Source organism: Sus scrofa, chromosome 6 (genome assembly GCF_000003025.6).
Source record: "Sus scrofa isolate TJ Tabasco breed Duroc chromosome 6, Sscrofa11.1, whole genome shotgun sequence".
NCBI classification, from domain to species: domain Eukaryota; kingdom Metazoa; phylum Chordata; class Mammalia; order Artiodactyla; family Suidae; genus Sus; species Sus scrofa.
This window is the reverse complement of record NC_010448.4, coordinates 67,506,820-67,530,345: the sequence shown is the minus strand read 5'-3', so window position 1 is coordinate 67,530,345 and position 23,526 is coordinate 67,506,820. Positions and strand designations below refer to the sequence as shown.

The following is a 23,526-nucleotide window of genomic DNA, read 5'->3' as shown; positions in this document are numbered from 1 at the left end:
GACAAGGCAGCAAATGGGGCCTGGAGTGGCCTCGCCGGGGTAGCTGGCCGTGTGGCCCAGAGGGGATTGGGATTTCGATGCATTCTGCCCGGGGCCCGGCGAGGGAGACGGGGGTGTTGCAGAAGATTGTCTTCCCCGGCGCCCAGATGGTGACAACCCCCGGGTGTGGCTGCAAAGTCCCCTCTCCCGCCCAGGCACAGCCCTAGGGCAATCCGCGGAGGCTTTAGGTCCCCGGGAGGCACGTGCGGGGCCCCCGGAGCGCCGCATCCAGCCCTCGGCCGCGCGGGGGCGCAGGGCGCAGGCGCGCTCCTTCCGGGCGGAGACGGCGGTGGCGCGACTCCCAGCCGCCAGGGGACGCTGTGGGGCAGCCGCACCGGCCGACGCTGTTGGAGCCGCGCACCGAGGGTCCCTCTTGAGCACGGCCTTGCGGGCTCGGCGGGGTGAAAGGTTGCAAAGATGGCGACGGCCTTGAGCGAGGAGGAGCTGGACAATGAAGACTATTACTCGTTGCTGAACGTGCGCAGGGAGGTGAGGCCTGCGGCGGGTCGCTCTCGGGGCTGAGGCCCGGCCGGGTCGTTCTGGGGGCAGCCAGGCTGGCGGCGGCCGCCCCGTTCCCGCCCCGGGTGGCTGGGGCCCGGCAGCGAGGCCGCGTGACCCTGGCCGCCGTGCGCGACCGCCGGCCGACCGGGCCGTCCCCACCGCCCCGACCCTTGCGCCGGGGGTGTCCGGGTCGCTGTCTGCCCCGGCTCTCCGCGGCGGGTGCGCTGCGCGCGCTGCGTCCGGACAAGGCCAGAGGCCCCCGAACCCCCCCGGGAAGGAATGGGTCCCGAAGGTGGAAGTGGAATAGGGGTCCAAGTCTTCCGGGACCCGGTGCCCGGCTCGGCTCACACCCGCCCTGGTTCAGGGGCTGTGTCCTCGCCCCCAGCCGGCAGGATGGGAAACCGAGTCTTAGACACCAAGGTCAAGGCCACCAGGGAACCTCCCCAGGGGTCTGTTGGCTTCCCGAGTCTTGCATGGGGACATCTGGTTTCTGACGTGAGTCCAGGCTCGGAGGCACGTGTCTGTTGACCTTTCCCTTGAGCGGCTGTAGAGAAATTGAAGGAAGAGCCTTCTGGAAAAATAGCTTCAATTCGGAGGCCCGAGTTAAGAATAGTCAGGAAAGAAGTGATGAGCTGAGCACGGCCTCGGCGTGCGCGCTCGACTCCACGTGCTTCTGCTCGGTTTCCTCGCCGAATAAAAAGATAACACGAGAGAGCCTCACACTGCGTCTGGCACGTAGTAGGGGCCCAGTAAGTTTCCTTTCTTGTTGACTAGTACATTTGAGGTCAGCGGGAAGGCTTCCAAGGTCAAGTCATGACGTTTGACTCCTAGAGCAAGCGGGTCAAGGCTCTGTGTTGTCAGTGAAGGTTGGTGTACGTAATGTTAATAACAGCTAACGTTTTTGAAGGGTTCCCCTCGTGCCTCAGTGGTTAACGAATCCGACTAGTAACCATGAGGTTGCAGGTTCCAACCCTGGCCTCCTCGCTTAGTGGGTTAAGGATCTGGCATTGCCATGAGCTGTGGTGTAGGTCGCAGACGCGGCTTAGATCTCGTGGAGCTGTGGGTGTGGTGTACGCCTGTGGCTACAGCTCCAGTTAGACCTCTAGCCTGGGAACATCCATATGCCACGGGTGCGGCCCTAGAAAAGACACAAAACAAAACAGCTAATGTTTTTAAGTGCTTATTTCGTGCAGGTCCGTGGTGCAGAAAGAAACTTTATGTTACTGCACTTAATTCTCATATCAGCCCTTGAGGTAGGTATTAAGATAATTCTTGATTTGTAACTGAAGTGTAGAGAGATTAAGTAATTTAGCCAAAGTCACACCACTAGAAAGTTCAGCAGCCTGAATTCAGCCCTGGGCAGTCTGACTCTGGAGCCCCAGCTCTGGATCTCTCTGTACTCTCACCCTAGCTTGCCAGTCCTCAAGCTACAAAGCCAGGGTACTTCTTGGGAATCCCACAAAAAAAAATTCCTTGAATATATTAGCCACAGTTTACTACAGAAACGCCCATTGAACTGATTTGAGGAATTGCAGATTTTATTAGGCTGCTACAGTGACAGTCTCGCGAGTAATCAGTGATAAGGCTCTGAGTAAACCGCTTCTTTGGCCTTCATTTCTTTTCCCTTTGAAAGAAGTAAGTCAGTTACTCTTTTTCTCCACTTCTCAGAAGCAAAGCAGTTAATGAAAGCAGCTTTTCTGAAATCATCCTTTTGTACTCATTCGTAGTTGGTCTGGATTGTTAGTAATTGAGCAGCCATTTACCTGTCTATCCGGCTTACTGAATCTTAGGTTGCTGCAGATGATCAAAAGATCTAGAATAGGAATTCCTTTTGTAGCTCAGCGGTTAATGAGCTCGACTAGCATCTGTGAGGATGCAGGTTCAATCCCTGGCCTCGCTCCGTGGCTGTGGCTGTGGTGTAGGCTGCAGACGCAGTTGGAATCTTGTTGCTATGTGGCTGTGGTGTTGCTATGTGGCTGTGGTGTAGCTCTGATTCTACCCCAAGCCTGGGAACTTCCATATGCCACGGGTGCGGTGCTAAAAAGAAAAAAAAAAATAGACCTAGAATAATAGGCTTGGCCAGGGTCCTAAGTAAACATTTGTCTGAGGTACACCTTGAAACTGCCAGAATGCTAGGACCTGTCATTGTTATTGGACTGATGGGTGAGAGCCAAAGAAATACTTCTTTACTTTTTTTTTTTAATAGGACCACACCCGAGGCATGTGGAAGTTCCCAGGCTAGGGGTGGAATCAGAGTTGCAGCTGCCGGCCTACACCACAGCCACAACAATATGGGATCCAAGCTGGGTCTGCGACGACCTACACCACAGCTCACAGCAACGCCACATCCTTAACCTGCTGAGTGAGGCCGGGGATTGAACTCAAGTCCTCATGGATACTAGTCGGGTTCATTACCACTGAGCCATGATGGGACCTCCAAGAAATACTTCTTTTAAAAAAACACTTCTCCGGATGAGTGGCAGCACCTCCCGCCTTTTTTGCTGTAGGTGAAATCCTGAAGAAACCCGTCTTCCTGCTTAAGTCCCATTGTGTTGCCATTGTCAACAAACCCTACGTAAAACATCCTCCCGTGTGGTGGGCAGGTGTTCTCTCTCAGGATTCCACTGGAAGCTCTGGAGGTGATCTCTGGACTCGGTATTTCCTAGAATTTTTTAATGAAATTAGAAATCAACCTGAAGTTGATAGATACTACGATTTAGCTGAAGAATTTCAGAAAAAACAGAAGTAATCTTTATTCTTAGATGTGGGGTCAAAAGCAGGTAATAACCCCTGTTGATGTGTTTCTATCAGGTCTGCAGCTCGATGGCATTGAAGTGTAACTAGGAGGCGAGGTCCTCTTCCACCAGTAGTTCCATCTAAAATTTTCAAGTTTAGGAGTTCCCATTGTGGCTCAGTGGGCAAAGGACCTGTCACTGTGAGGATGCAGGTTTGATCCCTGGCCTCGTTCAGTGGGTTAAGAATCCAGCTTGTCGCAAGCTGTGGCATAGGTTGCACGCAGTTCAGATCTGGCATTGCTATGGCTGTGGTGCATGTAGGCCTGCAGCTACAGCCCCAAGTCAGCCCCTAGCCTAGGAACTTCCATATGCTACAGGTGCCACAGTAAAAAGGAAAAGAAATTTCAGGTTTATAAGCATAATACACGATTATAACAGATGGAGTAATACAGAAATGTCAGATGTTAGTTTAAGAATCTCCTTTCCCTTTTTTTTTTTTTTTTTTTTTTTTTTTAATTTGTTTTGGCTGTGCTGAGCAGAGGCTTGATGTGGGATCTCTGTTCCCAGAACTGGGAATGAACTCTGGGTCACAGAGGTGAAAGCACCAAATGCTAACTACCAGATCACCAGGAAACTCCGTTCCCATGTTTAAAACTTTAAAATATCCCCTTCAATTGTATTCCAGAGAGGAAAGCAGGCAGCTAGACAGAACCACCAACTTCTGCTGTCAGCAAGACCTCTAGGATTTTTAATCACTCCCTTCCTCTAGTGCCCTGTATTTCCTGTTTATGGTGTGGAGCCATCCTCTGCCCGCCGCACTGACGGGCGGCGTAGTTTATCATTAACTGGGAGCACTACCATGCCTGCGTCTCCAGTCCTCTGTAGTCATCATCAGGTGCCTGCTGCAATTTCTGAGATGATTTTCCAAAATTTATTTGGAGAAAGGATTCCTGAACAATAAATCAGAGGGAAGTTTTCTTGATCTGTATACTTTTTATAGACATCAGACCTGACACATTTCAAACCTAATTGCTTCCTAAATAATTGAGTTTTATTCCTCCTTTACCCACGTTTTGTTTGAAAGAGTTCCATTTTTGTGCACGTCAGTCAGCAACGTTTACAAGCCATTTTAAGATCTTCAGCCCCAGTCAGTTTAGTTTGAAAGGAGCCAGTCTCTTTTTCACGTTGTAAACACTTTTGAAAAAAACGCAGTTGTTAAACAAAAAACAAACTTAAGTTAAAAAGTGTTGTCTCGGAGCCCACATGTAGAGGCTCGTGTTCCAGGCTCTTCATTCTTCTTTTTTTTTTTTTTTTTGTCTTTTTGCTATTTCTTTGGGCCGCTCCCGCGGCATATGGAGGTTCCCAGGCTAGGGGTCGAATCGGAGCTGTAGCCACCGGCCTACGCCAGAGCCACAGCAACGCGGGATCCGAGCCGCGTCTGCAACCTACACCACAGCTCACGGCAACGCCGGATCGTTAACCCACTGAGCAAGGGCAGGGACTGAACCCGCGACCTCATGGTTCCTAGTCGGATTCGTTAACCACTGCGCCACGACGGGAACTCCCTCTTCATTCTTCTTAACAGCCGTGAAACTGGAAGTGCAGATTCATCACTCAGTGAAAAGGTCTCCCAAAGCCCCTGCAGTTTCGTTCCTTCCCTGGTGTAGGGTACGCTGTTCTTGCCACAACTTTTGGTTGTCTGGGTTTCTCTGGCTGCAGGTTACAGTCACACAGTGGGGCTAAAAATTCCAGCTTGGACCGCAGGTGGAAAGAGGCTAGGGCAGTAGAGGAAGGCCTGCTGGTCACTGCCAGGATTGGCCTGGGGGGACCAGAGTCACCGGGCCCCCCAGTCAGGACTGCATCTGGGGAAATCGGCTGTAAAGGGTCGGCTAAACCGGGTGAGTGCTTCAGTGCCGTAGGGCGGCGGCGAGGTGCTGTGTGTTCCTGTGTTGGCTGCTTCTCCAGCTTGATGGGCGGGTAATTTGGTCCTGGTGAGGGCGTGAAGAGGTCTCTCCTTCAACAGGTTTCCTGCTTTGGGTTCAAAGTTTGACATTCACAACAGTGGCCCTGTTGAACATACGTGCATCAGGCAAGTAGTGTGAGCCTCAGTTGTCCAGAGACCTAACTTAGCCAAAGAGCACAGTCCTTAGGAGCCGGAATCTCAGGCTCTGGTGACCTTGAACAAGCCGGTTAACCTTGTCCTTTACTGATCTGCAGGAGTACTTCATGGGGGAGGCAGCACTGGGCTCTGCAGCCCGGTGGTCCTGTATTTTCAAATCCCAGTTTTATCTCCCACAGGTTTGTGCCTCCAGGCTAGCAGCTTAACCTGTTGGCTCCCTATCTCCTTTGACATTGGAGTGGAGGTTACTGGTTAAAATGTATTAAGAACTTACTGTGAACCAGGATGTTGTGTGTTGGAGTGTGCCCGTAAGCAGATACTCAGTTACTAATAATCTGGAGTTCCCTGGTGGCCTGGTGCTTAAGGATCCAGTGTTGGTACTGCTGTGGCTTGGGTTCAGTCCCTGACTCAGGAATTTCTGTATGTTGTGGGCAGGGCCAAATAATAATAATAATGTTTATTGTTGCTGCTTGGATCTAGGTGAACATGAGGTTTTGCTTATTTTTGCAAAGACGTGCATGTACATAGACGATTTTGGCAGGCCTCATCCTGGGTCAATGCGCTATTGTGGTTTTTTTTAGAAAACACAGTGTCAGAATTTATACTAAGCCTTAGGTTGTGAATTCCCAAAGCTTTCTTCATTCTTTCTGTTCAAAATACTGAGTTTATTCTCTGCAAAAGACAGTTCTCTCTCTGAACTCTTCCTGCAAGGTCATGAATTTGACCTGGGTGGCAGAGGGCTGTGGTCCCCGAGAGCTGGGGTGAGGCTGGGGAGGAGGGTGCCGAGCCCAGGGGGAGTCCCCAGAGGCCTTATCTGGAGGAAAGGCGGAGCGGGGCCCCCAGATGAGCTGTTGTCAGCCGTCAGCTTTGCAGGGCCCAGCAGAGGCAGAGGTGGGTGCCCGGGTGGGGCTCAGAGAGGCCTCAGGGGTTCTCGCCTGTGGGTGGGGAGGGAGCCGTTAGGATGGCCAGCTCCTTCAACGGCCCCTCGTGATGTGAGGTTGAATTTTAAAACTGTTTCTTTAATGAACCATAAGCTGATTATTACCTTTCTGCTCTGGGCATTTCAAACAATTGCATTTTGAAATTTTAATGCTCTATTTCTGCATTATCTACCAAAATACCTCTTTTTTTTCCTTTCTTAAAGAGAATTCAATTGAAAGCTTTTGTATTTGCTGTGAGTTCAGTAATAAAGCAACAGAGAAGAAAATATGGGACATGGGAGCAGCACGTTTTGCTTGGCTATGGAATTTTCGTGCTTAACTTCTATTAAATTTTGTTTTATGGAGTTCCCATTGTGGCTCAGTGGTAGCAAACCCAACCAGTATCCATGAGGATACGGGTTCAATCCCTGACCTCACTCAGTGGGTTAAGGATCTGGGGTTAAGGATCTGGCGCTGCCATGAGCTGTGGTGTAGGTTGCAGATGAGGCTCAGATCCTGCCTTACTACAGCTCCGATTCGACCCCTAGACTGGGAACTTCATATATGCCGCAGGAGTGGCCCTAAAAAGGCCAAAAAAGGGTGGAAAAAAACCTTCATTTTAATTTTACTTGTGTATTTTATTTATATCCTACTTGTTCAAAAAAGGATTTAAGGCAACTCACAGAGATGAAAAAATAAAATGGCATAAATGTTTCAAAGAGGGCACACACACACAAAAAGGCCATTGGGAATATTCCCGTGTTATTGCCTCTGTTGTGGCACAGGCGTTATGCGGACCTCACCCCATCGGGAAGCGTGTAGTCTGAGGTGGAACTTGGAGCCCAGAGCCCGCCCGATGACTGGTCCTGCTTGGCTCTTGGACCATTGGAGCCGCTTCTGCAGGCAGTTGAGTGCACGGCGTTCCCTCCTAGCCTGCTGGGGCCAGAATGTTCTGCAGTAGTGAAATGCCAGCAGACATCAGCCACAAGAAATCTGCGCGAGCAGGCAGGGTAGAACAGATGGATGCGGACGAGGGAAAGTATAAGGTCAGGCTTTTAGGGAAAAAGAAACCAAACTCTTGATGTGAAGAGAGGCTCTGAACCATCACTTTTGACCCAGAAAGGAACTTGAGTTCATTTCCCTCGGATGCTGGCCTTTTTCTTTACTGTTGTGTCTCAGAGAGGCCAAATTAGCCTACACACATCTGGAAGGAGAAATGAAGACAAAATTTGGAGTTCCCATTGTGGCTGAGTGGAAACAAACCTGACTAGCATCCACGAGGATGCAGGTTCGATCCCTGGCCTCGATCAGTGGCTCGAGGATCTGGCGTTGCCGTGAGCTATGGTGTAGGTCACAGACGCAGCTCGATCCTGCATTGCTGTGGCTGTGGTATAGGCCGGCAGCTACAGCTCCCATTCAACCCCTAGCCTGGGAACCTCCATATGCCGTGGGTACAGACCTAAAAAGACAAAAAAAAAAAGGAAAAGAGGAGTTCCCGTTGTGGCGCAGTGGTTAACGAATCCAACTAGGAACCATGAGGTTGCGGGTTCGGTCCCTGCCCTTGCTCAGTGGGTTAACGATCCGGCGTTGCCGTGAGCTGTGGTGTAGGTTGCAGACGCGGCTCGGATCCCTCGTTGCTGTGGCTCTGGCGTAGGCCAGTGGCTACAGCTCCGATTCAACCCCTAGCCTGGGAACCTCCATATGCTGCTGGAGCAGCCCAAGAAATAGCAATAATAACAACAACAAAAGACAAAAAAGACAAAAAAAAAAAGAAAAAATTGTGTGGCCATAGGAAAGTCTTCCCTAAGCCCTTGGAATGCCCTCTGGTCAGGAAGCAGACCTTTGTTCTCACATGTTGTCAGTAAGAGAGGTATGTGGCCAGCAGGGTGCCCCCCCCACCCCACCAACCTTAAACTGGTGGGGGCCCTGCCTGTTTGCTTGTTTGATTGGCTAATCCTTTCTTGAACTTATAATGCCGTCTTAGAGTCATGGATTCTGTAAATGTTGTAAGTTTTTTCCTTCTGTGTTTAGTGGAACTTTGTTTTCCAAGGTTGTTCCTAGTTGCAGAAACTCGAAATCATTTCATGAGCCTCGTATTTAGCTTTGATGATGTGTTCAAAATGAAGAGTCCTACAGGGGTCGTAGGAGGCTGCCCCAAATGATGAGAAATACAATGTGTGCACCTGACCTCTGGACGCAACTGAGGCGGGTTTTTGAGAAGGGTAGCTGAGATCACTTAGCCCAGGACCCAGCATGTTAGGCACCTGTGAGTTTGTTGATGCTCATTTGAAAGAGCCTAAGATGGAGGTGGAGCTTCCAAAGAGGTCAGTGGTTTAAAGAGCAAAGCGTTTGAAGTCAGGTCCAAGTTTGACTTTGTAGCCGCCTGACCTGGGGCAAGCTACGTAACCTCGCTGAGCCTTTTCTTCATCTATAAAATCCAGACAATAATTTTACTGTCATAGGGCTGTTGGGAGAATTAAGCGAGAATGCATGTAAGTGCTTAGCATAGTAATGGGCATATTATTATGTAAAGTAAATGCCAGTATATTTTTAATAATATCATGAGCATAAAAGTTAATAAAGAATGCTCTTACCGATTTGTAGGAATTCTTTGTAGAATTTGAAGGAGTCCTTTGTCTGATAGATGAGCATAGATACCTATTCCCTCTCTGCAGCTTGCCTGGCGTCCGGGTAAACCTTCACGAACTGGCCTTGGTTTGCAGCCAGATTACGAAAGTTATCGTTTCTCATCAGCTTTTGAGTCAGGGGTCGGTAATCACATCAACTTCTCCATCTCAGACTAGTCATTGAGTAACCTTTTTGATCCTCAGTGTTCTTATCTGTAAAACGGGGGTTCCGATACCAACCTCAGCACGGGTCACAAGTATTCAAGAATTAAGTGAGGAAATAGCCATGCAGATATTCTTTTAGCTATAAATCTACACGTGGGCGACACTGCTGACACCCTTGAGATCCCCTTGGGCTTTGCTAATGCTCTCTCTGTCCTCCTGTCTCACTTTGCCAGGTGCCCGTTTCCTGCCCTCCTTAGAATTCCCCCAGGTGCCGTCCTCACCAGCTCAGCTGGTTAAAAATGCTTTGCTTTGGGAGTTCCCTGGTGGCTCAGCAGGTTAAAGATCCAACATTGTCACTGCAGTGACGCTGGATCCATCCCTGGCCCAGGAACTTACACATGCCTCGGGCGCAGCCAAGGAAATAAACAATAAAATGAAATGCTTTCCTTTGGCCCTGTGTCTTTGCCCTCTGGCCACTAAGCTTCTGTGTTCAGATTCCTCTTCCTCCCAAGCCTGACACCTTCCTGATTCCTCCTTAACCATGTATTCCCGTCAAAAACCTAGGCTGCTCTTTGAGTCTTCCTCTCCATAAAGTGTTGGGCTCCCCCCGCCTTTTTTTTTTTTTTTTTTTTTTTTTTTTTGCTTTTTAGGGCCACACCTGCAGCATATGAAAGTTCCTAGGCTAGGGGTCAGATTGGAGCCACAGCTGCCAGCCTACACCACAGCCACAGCAACACAGGATCTGAGCCATGTCTTTGACCTACACCACAGCTTCCTATTGTTTACTGGATAGAGGTCAAACGCTTGGCTCCATTTTTTTCCCCTCTTTTTTTTTTTTTTTTTTTTTTTTTTTTTTTTTTTTTTGTCTTTTTGCCATTTCTGGGGCCGCTCCCGCGGCATATGGAGGTTCCCAGGCTAGGGGTCGAATTGGAGCTGTAGCCGCTGGCCTACGCCAGAGCCACAGCAACACCAGATCCAAGCTGCATCTGCAATCTACACCACAGCTCCAGGCAGCTCCAGATCGTTAACCCACTGAGCAAGGCCAGGGATCGAACCCGCAACCTCATGGTTTCTAGTTGGATTCATTAACCACTGAGCCACGAAGGGAACTCCATACCTTCTTTTTCTTTTTATGGCGGCACCCTTGGCATACGGAAGTTCCTGGGCCAGGGGTTGAATCCAAGCCGCAGCTGCAACCTATACCCACAGCTGTGGCAACACTGGATCCTTTAACCCAGCACACTGGGCCAGGGAAGGAACCTGCACCTCTGCAGCAACCCAAGCCACTGTAGTTGGATTCTTAACTCGCTGTGCCACAGTGGGAACTCCTCAGCTCCATTTTTAAAGCCCCTTATAGAGTAGGTATTTTCTGTATTTGCTACCTACTTTGTGGTGGCGTTCTGCCTTCTTCCACTGCAGAGCAAGCTCCATGTGGTCAGGGACCATGGTTGCCTGGTTTACTGTCCTTGTCCTAGAACGGCCCAGGCACATAACAGGTACGGAGCGGCTGCTGTGTGGATAAGCAGGTGGATGGGTGGATGTCCACGCTCCTTCCTTGCCTACTTCCTGCCTCCCCCCTGCCCATTTCGTCAGTCATCATCTGTCCTGCTTCCTCAGGGCCTTGTTTTCTTTTCCTTTGTTTCTTTTTTTAATTGCACACACACACACCCCTTTCACACCTCTGCCCTGCCTCTGCCAGCTATGAGCTCCAGGGCATCCTTTTCCCCCACCGTGCCTTCCTGTCTTGGATACTGAAGCAAATCGAAATCCACCTGGACCCCGTCTAGACCCCACTACCTCCATGAAGTTTTCTTTGCATCCTGACAGCTCTAAACTTATTTCTTTGTCAGTAATATTAGCCTTTTTGCTTTATATTGTTGAGTTAAATTAAATCCGTGTGTGTGGTTTTAGAGGAAACACACACACACACCCCTAGTTTCGCATCTCCTTGCGGGCAGGGATGACATTTCTTTGGTGCCTCCCGTGGTACTTAGAGCAGGCTGGTGCTCAGTACACGTGCTGGTTTGAAATGATGACTCTTTGCTGATGCCCTCCTGACCTTGTTGAGGTGGGTTTACTTTGTGGAGTGCCTGTATTGAGGACCACATTGCAGTTGCAGCAACAAATCGGAATTTATCGGAAGGAGTGCATCGATTGTCAGCCTGGTGAATCTAAATTTTCTCTTATAAAAATGCCTTAAAGTCAGGTAGCAGACACAGGCCTTTGTGTCAGCCAGGGCCGGTGGAGGCGAGAGGAGGGGAAGTGCGCTTTCCCCGCGGGCTTGTCCTTTTTCATCTGGCAGATACTGATTATCTTCCTCTCACGTTTCTTTATTGCGGTGGGAAAAGGTGACTTGTTTATCATCCTTTGCCCTGGCACCAGTAGTGATGTTTGTAAAAGTAAATCGCTTCAAATGGATTAGATTTATTTTGTACAGTTTTTTCTTTCATCAGTTGAAAGAGCTGAATTTTTACAATGGACTTAGGTTGGTCTCTCTTGAAATCCTGTTCCGGGAGTTCCACATTGTGGCTCAGCAGGTTAAGAATCCGACTCATGTCCACAAGGATGCAGGTTCAATCCCTGGCCTCACTCAGTGGGTTAAGGATGCGGCACTGCGATGAGCTGCAGTGTACTTTGCAGGTGCGGTTTGGATCTGGCATTGCTCTGGCTGTGATGTAGACCAGCAGCTGTAGCTCTGATTCATCTCCTAGCCCGGGAGTCTCCATATGCCGTGGGTGTGGCCCTAAAAAGAAAAAAAGAAATTTTTCCAAGTCCAGCTCAAGGGTTGCATTTTAGTGCCTGATGAGTGACTGGCTTAGTTTCCCAGTGGAGTCAGTATCTGCTTGGTGGCACCATCTAATCTGTAATGCCCTTTTTCTTCATGGCACAGCTCTTACTCAGCACAGAGTACCCATTGGTGTTAATTAGCTCTGAAATCTGCTTCTTCCTTTAAATTGTATGAGCACCAAGTATCATAAAAAAAATTACAGCCTGTTATTAGCTGATGCAGTTTATTTCCATCAGATTGTCATGGAACATATGGGCAGTCATGAATCTTCAATTGTGGTAATTAGGCAGAGTTCCCCAAATCCAGTAGAATGTAGTTTATGGAGACTTCGTTGCTGAAATACAGTAATATAGATACAGTCTGGAAGTTGGAGCTTGAAATCGGTAGGCTTCAGCACAAAGAGCTTGGGTAGCTCTCCTTTTCTTGAAATGAAGGTGTGAGGTCCCTCGTTGCTTACAGGCTCTGTGAGATCTTCAGAGTATTGACTTAAATGTCATCACTGTGGTAGTTACAAGGGCTCTACCCCCAGACACGGGTGGCCCTTACCTAGAGGGGACTGCACTTCCCAGGCTCCGAGTGGCGGAGGGCGTCAGGTGACTCGCTCTGGCTGGGGGTGTGAGTGGAGGTGTGTCCTGCCCAGAGGAACCAGAGTCTCACGCCCCTCCCTCTGCCTCCGTGACTGCCAGTGGCTCCAGAGGGTGTCTGTTTTGTCCACCTGGGACCTGAGGACACTGCCAGGCAGAGAACTGGGATGGACACATCTGACCTGAGATGGACCCATGTAACAAAGTAAACCTTTGGGATTTTTCAGTTGTTTGTTACCACAGTATCACACAGCCCAGCAGTTCTCAAACCTTGTGATGGCAAGACCCTGTACATTATCGAGGACTCCAAAGAGCTGTTGTTTATATGGATTACAGCCATCAATATTTAATTTGAGATTAAAACTGAATAATTGATAAAAGGTGAAATAAGACACAGTGTACTTCTTATATTTCAGTATATGCGCAAGAAGATTTAAGGACTTCACAGTAACTGTGTGTTGCATGATGAGGTTGCAGATACACAGATAGCAGGTATAACAAGAGATAGCTAGTCATCGGAAAACTCCTATTTATACTGTAAAGCTACCACCTTAGAAATTTCCAGAAAACATAAAAATACTCAGATACAGGGAGTTCCCATCCTGGCCTCGCTCTTTGGTTTGGGGATCCAGCGTTGCCCTGAGCTGGTGGTGTAGGTCACAGACGCAGCTTGGATCCTGTGTGACTGTGGTGTAGGCCAGCAGCTGTAGCTCTGATTCGACCCATAGCCTGGGAACCTCTGTATGCCACAGGTGTGGCCCTGAAAAGCTTAAAAAAAAAAAAAAAATCAAAGTACACATTTCATTACCCATCAAAATAATAATATCCTCACGTATCGTATGGCTTCAGGAAAATCCCACTGTATACTATAAGGATGAGAAAAGGTCAGGTAACATCTTGATAATTATTGTGACAATAGTTTTGCCATGTTCACCCGCTGAGAGGGTTTCAGGGACTCCCAGGGGCCTCATGACACACCTTAAGAGCCACTGACCTGGCCTATCCTGACCAGTCCAAACATGGTTGAGACATACTGATGTTCTTCTCACGCTTTAGCTTACTCTGCTTAAATGAAGGTCGAAAATAAGAGTGGCCATGTACTCTTTGAATATGTGCTGTCACAGAGATTCCAGATTCGGTCTCCATCACTCGAAGCGAAGAGGTAACCGTGACTTTGACTGCTGACTTATTTCCTAAGGGCAGCACATACACTGAAATTGTAGTCAGGAGACTTTTCTTTCTTCAGCATGCTCAAAGTTCCGTGGCCAGGGATTGCACCTGTACCACTGCAGTGAGTGACCACACCGAATCCTTAACCACTAGGCCACCAGGGAACTCCAGGAGACGTTTCTAAGCATGATACCATAGTGGAAATCAGAAAAGAGAGAATCTATAGATGTGATTTTGAAAAAATGAGAAACATCTGCATTTATTAAATGACAGTAAAACTTGTTTTAAAATTCGCAACACAGAAGACTCAAAAGGAATCTGCAGTATATTTGGTAAAATTTCAAGAAAAAGATGAAAACCTTATAGGCAAACAATACAGAGGAAATAAATAGGTTATTTCATAAAAGAAGAAATCTAAAGTGGAAATCAATTTATGGAGAAATCCTCACCCTCACTGATAAACAAATGCTGGTTAAAACAAAGGGGTTTTGGGGAGTTCCCGTTGTGGCTCAGTGGTAATGAACCCAACTAGTATCCATGGGGATGCAGGTTCAATCCCTGGCCTCACTCAGTGGGTTAAGGATCTGGTGTACCCTTGAGCTGTGGTGTAGGTCACAGACTTGGCTTGGATCCTGCATTGCTGTGGCTGTAGCTCCAGTTCAACCCCTAGCCTGGGAACCTCCATATGCCTCAGGTGTGGCCGTAAAAAGCAAAAAAAAAAAAAAAAGGAAGGAGGTTGTGTGTTTGGCTTTTTTTCTACCAGACTGACAGATTTTTTTTTCTTTTTAATGACAGTATTGAGCTCTACGAAATGAAATCTGTTAGCCCACGCAGCCAGGAGACAGGAGAATTATCCTCTGGAGAAATTGAACCAGACGCTCTAGAGCCTAGACATGTAGCCAGTGGAGGGTGAGGGGGCACATTAGCATCTGCACCCTGCCCAGCGAGACTCCCAGCCTGTTCTCTGGGCTCTTCTGTGAAGGACCTAACCTATCTAAGAGAAAAGACTGCCACACAAAACCTCCAGGTGCCCTCCCAGGCATTTCACAGAGAAACTCCTCAGACGGCGAGCTTGATCCAAGCTGTGAAACACAGCTTCCAGAGAGCTGCTCCTGTCCCACTGCGACGTGTAAATCCATGGCCAGAGAACATCAGACGTTTGAGGAGAGGCTCCAGCGTGGAATTCTGAGATCCTGCAGAGAGCAGGGAGGAAATGTGAAGGAAGCGGACAATGCAGGGAGTTTAGAAACTGGATCATCCTGAGATAGATAAGTTATATTACATGTAAGAAAGAAGAGCAAGGTGACATGTCAAAAGAAATAGTATATAAAAAAAGAAGAAGCTTTTGGAAATTAAAAGTAACAAAAAATTCTATAGAAAGGCTGGAGGATAAAGATGAGGAAGTATCTACAAAAGTAAGATTTAAAAACTAGAGACCAATTCTAAGACATTAAGTAAAGCAAAATGAGGGGGAAATAGTTAATATGAAAAAATTTCTCAAAAGATATGAGGTTATAGGTAAAAAGAGCCAATCAGGTAACTAGCACAGTGGATGGGAGGGAGGCCCCACACTAAAAGGAATCGTAGATCAGGAGTTCCCTGGTGATGCCGTGGGTTGAGCATCCAGTGTTGTCACTGCTGTGGCTCTGGTTACAGCTGCAGCGTGGGTCCAGTCCCTGGCCTGGGAACTTCCACATGCTGCAGCTGTGGCCAAAAAAAAAAAAAAAAAATCCTAGATTAAAGAGAATCCTAAAAGTTTCCAAACAAGTCACAAAGGATTGGAAATTGAAAGACACTAGCTCTCTCACCAGTATTACCATAACCTAGAAGGCAGTGGAGCAATATAGTGAAAATCCTGACGAAAAATTACTTCCATGCTAGAATTCTAGACCCCGCCAACTATTTATCAAGTATAAAGGCAGAATATAAGAATATTTCGGAGTTCCCGTCGTGGCGCAGTGGTTAACGAATCCGACTAGGAACCATGAGGTTGCGGGTTCGGTCCCTGCCCTTGCTCAGTGGGTTAACGATCCGGCGTTGCCGTGAGCTGTGGTGTAGGTTGCAGACGCGGCTCGGATCCTGCGTTGCTGTGGCTCTGGCGTAGGCCGGTGGCTACAGCTCCGATTCAGCCCCTTGCCTGGGAACCTCCATATGCCGCGGGAGCGGCCCAAGAAATAGCAACAACAACAACGACAAAAGACAAAAAAAAATATATATATATATAAGAATATTTCGAGATGGTCAAAGCCTAAAGCATTTTTCCTCCCAGTCAATCTCTGTAAAGAAAACTACTGAAGCTCCAGCTCCTTCACAATAAAGAAGAAAAACCAAGAGTGAGAAAAGCGTAGGATACAGGACGTCCCATCCGGCTCGCAGCATAGGATACAGAAGAGGGGAGCAGCCTAGGAAAGATACCCAGGGAGATGGCAACAGGAAGGCCTAGGAGGGAGTTTGTTCAACACATGCCTGACAGCGAGCACAGTGCAGAAGCTCTGGGGGGAATATGCCCCTTAGATGGAAAAATGACAATGGCAGACTATTTGATATTTTTGTATTGAGAGGAATATTAGAAGTCTAACAGATAACAGAAGAAACAGAACAGATAACAAAGAAAGCTAAAGCAAATGAAAAATGAGGCAGCTGTTAATTCCCAAGAAATAAAAAGTAGTTCAAGAAAAGAAATCACTGTTTGATTCAGCTTTGAACTCATTGAACAGTCCTAATAAAAACTCAATTAAAAGAAAACTTATGGAGTTCCCGTCATGGCGCAGTGGTTAACGAATCCGACTAGGAACCATGAGGTTGCGGGTTCGGTCCCTGCCCTTGCTCAGTGGGTTATCGATCCGGCGTTGCCGTGAGCTGTGGTGTAGGTTGCAGACGCGGCTCGGATCCCACGTTGCTGTGGCTCTGGCGTAGGCCGGTGGCTACAGCTCTGATTCGACCCCTAGCCTGGGAACCTCCATATGCCGCGGGATCGGCCCAAGAAATAGCAACAACAAAAAGACAAAAGACAAAAAAAAAAAAAGAAAACTTATGTATTGATTTGAACCAAAGTTGTGATAATTACATGGAAAGAAGGGGAATGATAAGCAGAACGAAGTGGAAGAGAACTAGGTCCAAAATTTAAAAATTAAGGGTATAAGTAGATTTAGAAATATGAGAAAAATGCTGAAAGATTTAAAGTGCTTGCATCTGAGGAGTGGGGCTGCATGCTGTTTTGGGTTATAAGTCTCAAAACTGTTGATGTATTCCGTGGATACAGCTTTTTAAATTTTTATTTAAAATTTTAATCTGAACTGCCCCAACTAGATTCTGAACCCACTACACCACAGTGGAAACTCCCTGAATTAATTTTTCTATATTTCATTGATCAGTTTTCATATATGGAACTGTCATTGTATTCCAAAAATAAATCCCACTTGGTCTTGATGTATCGTTTCAATACACTGCTGAACTTGGCTGATGTTTTAGTGAGGATTTGTGCATCAATGTTCACAAGGGATGTGGAGCTGTAGTCTTCTGTTTTTGTGGAGTCGTTTGTCCAGCTTTGGCATCAGGGTAATACTGACCTCATGGGATGAGTTTGTAAGTGTTCCTTCCTCTTCAATATTTTGGAAAAGTTTGAGGATTGATATTAGTTCTTCTTTAAGTATTTGGAAGAATTCACCAGTGAATCCATCAGGTCCAGGGCATTTTTTTTGTCAAGAAGTTTTTGACTACTCATTCACTCTCCTTACTAGTTATAGATTTTCTGTTTCTTCATGATTTGTCCATTTCACCTAAGTTTTCCAATGTGTTGCATACAGTTTTTCGTAGAACTCTGATAATCTTTTCTATTTCTGTAGAATCAGTAGTAATCTCCATTTTCATTTCTTTTTTTTTTTTTTTTTGGTCTTTTTGCCATTTCTTGGGCCGCTCCCGTGGCATATGGAGGTTCCACAGCTCACGGCAACGCCAGATCGTTAACCCACTGAGCAAGGGCAGGGACCGAACCCGCAACCTCATGGTTCCTAGTCGGATTCGTTAACCACTGCGCCACGACGGGAACTCTTCCATTTTCATTTCTAATTTTAATAATTTGAATCTTCTCTCTTTTTTCCCTTAGTCTCGCCAAAGTTTCATCAAGTTTGTTGATTTTTTTTTAACTTTAATTATAGAGCATTTTATTTTTTAAAAAAGTCTTTATCTTCATAGAATACATTTTCGTGTTAGCAGTCCCCACAGCAGGAAAACAAGTTATTACTTATAATTTTATATTTGTGGACAGATTATTTTTGAACAAGTAAAATAAACACATGCGAGGATTAGGTCTCAGTTTAGAATCTGTAACACTTTGAAACATCTATACTGGGACCTCTTCCCTACATGGAACCTCTCTATATCAGAAACTCTCCAGGCTCTTCTTCCTAGGATTTAGAAGTCAGTAATATGACATATCAGCCTTTCCAATTTTCTGACTTCCCTGGGACATGTAACCATCAGTAACTGGTGTCAACTGAACAGAGAGGGAAGTCTGTAAGAACAAAACACTGCCTACTTTTCCTCGAAGTCTTTTCTTAGGAATTAACAGTCTTTCCCTTTCCCCATCATCCCGGGACACATACAGAAGTGTGAGCAGATACTGAGAGTCAAAGCTGAATTCCCTTTAAGAGTTTGATAAATGAAAAGGCAAAAGCTCGTGTGTACTGCCTAGTTAGTTACACTGCATCTCGTGAGAAGCTGAGAGGCACTGAGTCTTGTGAGAGCTCAGTCTCACAATTTCTTGGATACAATTCCTCTCAAATCTTTGCTCAAAGATTAAATTCCAAAAATAACCCACCGCTTAGGAGAAGAGGTTTGTCTCACTGATGGGCTTATCTGTTATTTCCTCCTTACGGTGAGCTGAAGGGCATGGCAGAGCAGAGGCAAGGAGGTGTCCAGTCAATTCTCAAGGCACTAGGTCTAAAAGCTCAGAGCTTCTGCAGCAGGGCAACAGCTGTGCAGATGCCCACATCATCATCGCTGCAGTAGCAGAGCCCAGCCAAGGGGAAAGCCGAGAGCGTCGATGGGCCTGCCTTGGCGGCTCTCTGCCGTGCATCCCCTCAAACGTGGTCAGCAACGACCCGTCCAGTGCCCACCGGTGTCTGGGTGACAAGGGAATGTGCTGTACTCCACATCACCCCAGGGTAGGTCGGTCCTGGAGAAACACTGAGACACGAGCAGCTCTGACCACTGGGGTTCGGAGGACCAGAGAGTCGCCTGTTGATCTTTTTATTATTATCATTACTCTTGTTGGTTTTTCTGGTTTGGGGTTTTTTGGTGTTCTCACTGTGTGCAGCGGCCTGCCGTGGGATCTCAGTTCTTGGACCAGGAATTAAACCCACGCTGCTGTGGTGAAAGTGCCAACTCCAAACCAGTAGACCACCAGGGAACTCCCTTGCTGATCTTTTTGAAGAAGCAGCTTTTGGTTTCATTCTTTTCTGTTTTTTATCTATTCTCTCATTTATCTCTGTTCTAATCTTGATGGTTTCCTTCTTCTGCCAGCTTGGGGTTTAGTTTTTCTTCTTTTTCTAGTTTCTTAAAAGTTGTAAAGTTAGTTGTTGATTTGAGATTTTTGTTTGTTTGGTTTTTGGTTTTGCTTTTTTGGCTGTACTTGCAGCAGGTGGAAGTTCCCTGTCCAGGGATGGAACCTGCACCACAGCGGTGACAATGCTAGATCCTTAACCACTAGGCCACCAGGGAACTTATAAGATTTCTTGTTGTTTGTTTGTTTTTAGGGTGGCACCCGCAGCATATGGATGGTCCCAGGCTAGGGATCGAACTGGAGCCACAGCTGCCTGCCGACACCACAGCCACAGCAACTCAGGATCCAAGCTGTATCTGTGACCGACACCACAGCTCAGGGAAACACCAGATCCCTGACCCAGTGAACGGGGCCAGGGATCAAACCGCATCATCACAGATTCTAGCTGGATTTGCCTCTTTGGCGCCACAACAGGGACTCTGATTTCTTGGTTTTTGGCACATGTTTATAGCCGTAGATTTCCCCTCTAGCGCTGTGTTGACGGCATCCCTAAAGTTTCCGTGTGTTGTGTTTTCGTTTTCCTTCATCTCGTAAATGTTTTCTACTTTCCCCTTGTGATTTCTCCCCTTTTATCTGTTGGTCATGTAAGAGGGCCTTGTGTGTCACAAATTTATGAGTTTCCCTGTTTTTCTTCTGTAGTCAGTTTCATCCCATTGTGTTTGGAGAAGATGCTTTGTGTGACGTCTCTCTTTTTAAGTCTGTTGAGACTTAAATTGCGGCGTGACAAGTGGTCAGCCCTGGAAGATGTCCCATGGGCTCCTGAGAAGAAAGTGGGCAGAACGCCCTGTGTGTCCCTCGATCTGGCTGGCTCATCGCGTCATTCAAGTCCTCCGCTTCCTTCCTTACGTCTGATTGTTTCTAGGATGCTGACGTTTCCAACTATTATGTGAAACTGTCTATTTCTCTCAGTTCTGTCAGTTTTTGCTTTATATATTTGATGGTCTGTTAGGTACATACATTCTTAATTATTCTGTCTTACTGTACAGAACCTCATTCATAAATCTTTCTTTGTGTCTTATAGACTTCTTTTAATTTAATATCTGTTCTGTCTGGTATGGGTACAGCCACTCTCCCTCTTTTGATTACTATTTGCAAGGAATGTCTTTTTCCATCCTTTCGTTTTCCACCTGTTTGTGTCTGGATCTCAGTTGAGTCTCGTGTCAGTAGCATAGTGTGGTCTGTTTTCACCCGTTCTGCCCGCCTCTGACCTTTGATTAGAGAATTTAATGTGTTGACCTCTGAGGTAGCGACTGATGAGAGGGACTGTTTCTACACTTGGCTGTTTGTTTTCTATGCGCCCTCTTGTTGTCCCTCATTTTCCCATATCACTGTCTTGTGTTTAGCTGATTTTTTTGTTGTGAGATGTTTTAATTCAGCTCTCATTTCCTTTCATGTGTGTCCTGTAATTATTTCCTTTCTGGTCACATTTAACACCTTACATTACATTTAACATCCTTAAGTTGGGACACTACTTTGAATTTACACCATCCTACCTTCAGTAATGTCCCACAAACATATCATATGCCTAAACAATGAAGCAATCATCATTCTTTATAATGCGTTAGTCTCTTATGTAGAAACAAAATGTAAAGTTACAAGCTAGAATTATAAGACTAGCTTTAGCTAATCCTTTTTTTTTTTTTTTTTTAAGTTAGTTTCTTTTCCTTCTTCCTCCCTGCTGCTGTATGCACAAGTCCCCAGGCCAAGATCAAACCCACACCACCGCAGCCACCAGGAAACTCCTAATGTGTTAGTTTCTTCAGTCATTGAGAGACTAAGATGTGGAGTTAGAAAAGGTTTTTACAGTAATACTAGATTTTATAATTACCCATGCATTTACCTTTACTGAGGACTCCATTTCTTCATGTGGCTTTGAGGTATGACCTGGTATCCTTTCATCTCACTCTGCAGGACTCCCTTGAGCATCTCTTGCAGGCAGGTGGAGGCTTGCACAGGGTGGGTCAAGGTGCATTTTTGTGCATGTGGATTTCGCTTCTTCTAGCATCACATATTGCAAAACGGCCTTTTCCCCATGGCACTACTTCAGCACCTTGTCAAAAATCAACCGACCATGTATATGGGGGTCTGCGTGTGGACTCACTTCTGTTCCTCTGAGCTGCATATCTCTTCTTTCACTGGCATCCCCCTGTCTTGTAGCAGGTCAGAAATCTTAAAGTTCTGTGGCTCGAGTCCTCCAGTTCCCTTCAAAGTTATTTTGGTTAGTAAAATAACTAGGAAAGTGAAATTATTTTCGCTCCATATCATTTTTCCGTATAAATTTTAGACTTGGCTTGTCTGTTTCTACCCAAAAAAGCCAACTGGGATTTTGATTGGATTGCGTTCAGTCTACAGGTGGCTTTGGGAAATTTTTGACGTCTTAATAATACTGAATCTTCTGATGCGGGAAGCCGGCTTATCGCTCCATTATTTTTGGTCTGTCTTCATTTCTGTCAGCAGTGCATTGTGGTTTTCCCTGTATGCGTCTTGCAGTTGTTAAATTTGTCCTTTAGTAGTTTGTGTTTGTTGATGGTCCTCTAAATGATACCGTCTTTAAATTTCAGTTTTTAGAATATAGAAATAAATCGATGTTTGCACAATGAGCCTGTATCACATGACTTTACTGAAAATCATGTGCTAGGATTTTTTAATAGATTCTTTATGGTTTTCTACTTTGACGACATCTGCAGATACAGACATTTTTACTTTTTCCTTTCTAATCTGTTTGCCTTGAATTTCTTTTTTGTGCTTTATTACGTTTTTGTAACATACGGCATCTAATCCAACAGTTTTAACAGACCACTAAACTCTGCAAGTGCCTAGGGACCCTTTCAGTATGAATTTTGTGATATATAAAGGTTGAATTTATGATAGATGTCCTTTCCATTGAAATGATAACCAGATGATTGAGATGATGAAACTTTTCAGATGTAAAGTGTGATATTCTTTTAATTTGATATAGAATTTTAGAAATAAGTATATAACTTTAGGCTTTTTTTTTTTTTTTTTTTTGTCTTTTTGCCATTTCTTGGGTCACTCCCGCAGCATATGGAGGTTCCCAGGCTAGGGGTCGAATTGGAGCTGTAGCCGCTGGCCTACGCCAGAGCCATAGCAACACGGGATCCGAGCTGCGTCTGCGACCTACACCACAGCTCGCGGCAATGCTGGATTCTTAACCCACTGAGCAAGGCCAGGGATCGAACCCGCAACCTCATGGTTCTTAGATGGATTCGTTCACCACTGCTCCACGATGGGAACTCCCCTAGGTATCATTTTTAGTGGGATCACATGTTTTGACATGATACCAGTATTTTCATGATAGCGAAAGAGTTTATCATTTATGAAATATCGAACCTGTGACCTTAGCTATTCAGTTATGATAAAAGGCCCAATCTAACCTTTTATTGAATGTGATACTTATTAAAAATGAAACTTCTTGCTTCTATTACTTAATCCATAGCACATGAAGCCATTTATTAATATGCTCAAGGAAGGCACAGCAGACTAAAGAGTCTACTCCCTTGTCATCCGGTTTACTTTTAACCACCAAGAAATAGCAGTATAACCTAAAGTCAGTCGAGTCTGTCTAATCCTGCACTTGGAATTTTTATGAGATGCTGGAAAGAACAATTAAAATTTGCAAAAATAAATTAAAAAATAAAGTCAAAAGGAGTTCCCGTCATGGCTCAGCAGAAACGAATCTGACTAGTATCCATGAGGACGCAGATTTGATCCCTGGCCTCTCTCGGTGGGTTAGGGATCCGGCGTTGCCATGAGCTGTGGTGTAGGTCGCAGACGTGGCTCAGACCTGGCATTGCTGTGGCTGTGATATCGGCCGGCGGCTGCAGCTCCTATTCGACCCCCAGCCTGGGAACCTCCATGTGCTGCCAGTGCGGCCCTGAAAGGGCAAAAAATAAAATTTGTGGAAAGAGAATCGTTTGTCATGCCCACTCAGGAAGGAAGGAGCCCTTTTCCATCGTCACAGAAGTAAACCTACTGGAGAAGATCATTTCGTTGGCCATTAGTCAACTGTTATCTCTTTGCGTAAACATTGGGGGTTGGCACAGGTGGCATATTGGTAAGGGTGGCAAGGAATGCACTGAATAATTGACGTAAGCAGGGCAAGACGCCCATGGTAGGAAAAAGCAAGGGGGACCACGGAAGTGGGGGCATTGAGGCCCTCTCTATGTCTTGTGTTTCTTTTGGAATAGAACAGATGTATAGAAAAGCACACGTCGTCAACTTTGCTGCTCGGTGAATTTTCACAAACACTGGCTGCTTCACGATTCCGTGGTTCCTGGGATCTGCGTCCCAGGGC

General features: G+C 46.3%; 1 protein-coding gene across 2 annotated transcripts in view; it reads left to right on the top strand.

Annotated features, from left to right (window-relative positions):
• Positions 388–23,526, top strand: part of DNAJC11 (DnaJ heat shock protein family (Hsp40) member C11) — a 66,593-nt gene continuing 43,454 nt past the window's right edge. For both annotated transcript variants that reach the window (XR_002344878.1, XM_021095266.1), the window contains exon 1: positions 388–528. Coding sequence is in view for 1 of the 2 variants with exons in the window: in XM_021095266.1 (XP_020950925.1) it covers positions 457–528 (72 nt within the window). In the remaining variant the exon portion in view is untranslated. The remainder of the gene's footprint in view (positions 529–23,526) is intronic.